This window comes from Clarias gariepinus, chromosome 7, assembly GCF_024256425.1.
Source record: "Clarias gariepinus isolate MV-2021 ecotype Netherlands chromosome 7, CGAR_prim_01v2, whole genome shotgun sequence".
Lineage (NCBI taxonomy): Eukaryota > Metazoa > Chordata > Actinopteri > Siluriformes > Clariidae > Clarias > Clarias gariepinus.
Window position 1 is genome coordinate 1796965 of NC_071106.1, and position 1493 is coordinate 1798457.

Genomic DNA, 1493 nt, shown 5'->3' on the forward strand with positions numbered 1-1493 from the left:
GTAGAACTCTCCTTTCTCTCTCCTCATGTCTGACTGAGGATTTTGTGCTTTGATACTGATTATTACTTATATTAAAAACAAAAAAATGTTTTGTTCCTTGAGACTGAGACACAGAGACATGCAGCCGATTTGCTTTACTGTTTTATTGATAACTTTACTGACAGTTACAGATACTGGAGGAAGCTCTGAGTGTGGTCAGTTTGCTTTAATGCTTTTAATTTGTTTTAGTAGATTTCCACACCTCTACCCCATCATTGTCAATCAGCAGAATGCCATCGTTGCCCAAAGTCAGACGGCACATTTTGACATTGGACTGGGTTTGGCCGCTGGCCCACACGGGATTGGATGGTGTGTATATGACGAGGTTGCAGTCTCCTTGCATGATCAGGCGCTGGGCATCGTTAATGTGACCTGTGTTGGAATGCCACAAGGGGTTCCAGCCGTAAACCACAAAGTTTCCATCGTCCTGAAACAAGAATTAAGAACTTGAAGTATTTTTTCCGAATATCAGTTTAAGAAAAAGCAAATAAGCCTCAGTGCATCCCTTTCTATTTTCATTCTACCTGAAAGACTGCCTTGTACTCTCCATTGTGGGATAACAGAAAGTCTCCTTTACGGAGCTCTTCATTCATGGACATGTAGTTCTTGTTCATGTTTCTGGAAAGAAAGGACAGAATTACTGTAAATAAACAACAATCAAACAAAATAAACAAATAAAATAATCTGTGTCTTGCATATAGTAAATCTTTTGCTTTTCATATCTAGTTTTCACAGATAATCATTTAGGAATAAAATCCTCATGTAATGAGGTGCTGTGATACAGAGTGGTGTGGATTGGAATATCTTTTATCACCTGCAAGATTATTTCTCTAAAACAGCTCATGCCTCTGTTTTCATTTTCTTACACCAAAGCAATTTATCACAATCATTCTATACCTTAATATTTCATGCTTTTTTATACTGTAGTTAGATTAAAGGTTGTGGAAACACTGCAAAGGCTGACCCATTACCGGTGTCAAATCCTGTAAAGGTCTGCACAAGACTCACCTTAAAAAGTGTCCTTGGAAATGTAGTCCCCGGAATCGTCTGTTCCCAAACTCAAAGAACTCACAGCTGCTGCACAGTACTGGAGGTATTAACCTCACAAGCTGGTCCTTTTATTATTTTATATTGCAATCAACTACAAACTGCAAAGAAATGCAATATATGGTAAATAGGTATAACTAAGCAAAGGGCTTAAAGGAAAATAAAAGAACACAAAGTCTTGTGAACTTAAATTAACAATGTGTAGTGACACTGCCTAAGAACAATATCGAAGTACAACAGAACTCTTTTATACCCTGGTCCTGTGACTCATGTTCGAACATCCTTATTCTACTAACCAATTAGCAGGTTCTAACCTTATAAGGTAAATACTGATGAACTAAGGTGCTCGCTACTGCCTCTCAATACAGTAGTTTCAACATAGTCAGCAAAATACATATCATTGTCTT

The 1493-nt window shown here is 37.6% G+C and overlaps 1 protein-coding gene across 1 annotated transcript; it reads right to left on the reverse strand.

The window, feature by feature from the left end:
- Positions 1-214: 214 nt before the first annotated feature.
- On the reverse strand, positions 215-1290 carry LOC128528096 (B-type lectin plumieribetin-like). Its single transcript, XM_053500849.1, has 3 exons — positions 1048-1290; positions 564-657; positions 215-466 (listed from the first exon to the last, which is right to left on the reverse strand). The coding sequence occupies exons 2-3, from the start codon at positions 651-653 to the stop codon at positions 215-217; spliced, it is 342 nt and encodes a 113-aa protein (XP_053356824.1). The 5' UTR covers positions 654-657; positions 1048-1290.
- Between the last annotated feature and the right edge of the window lie 203 nt (positions 1291-1493).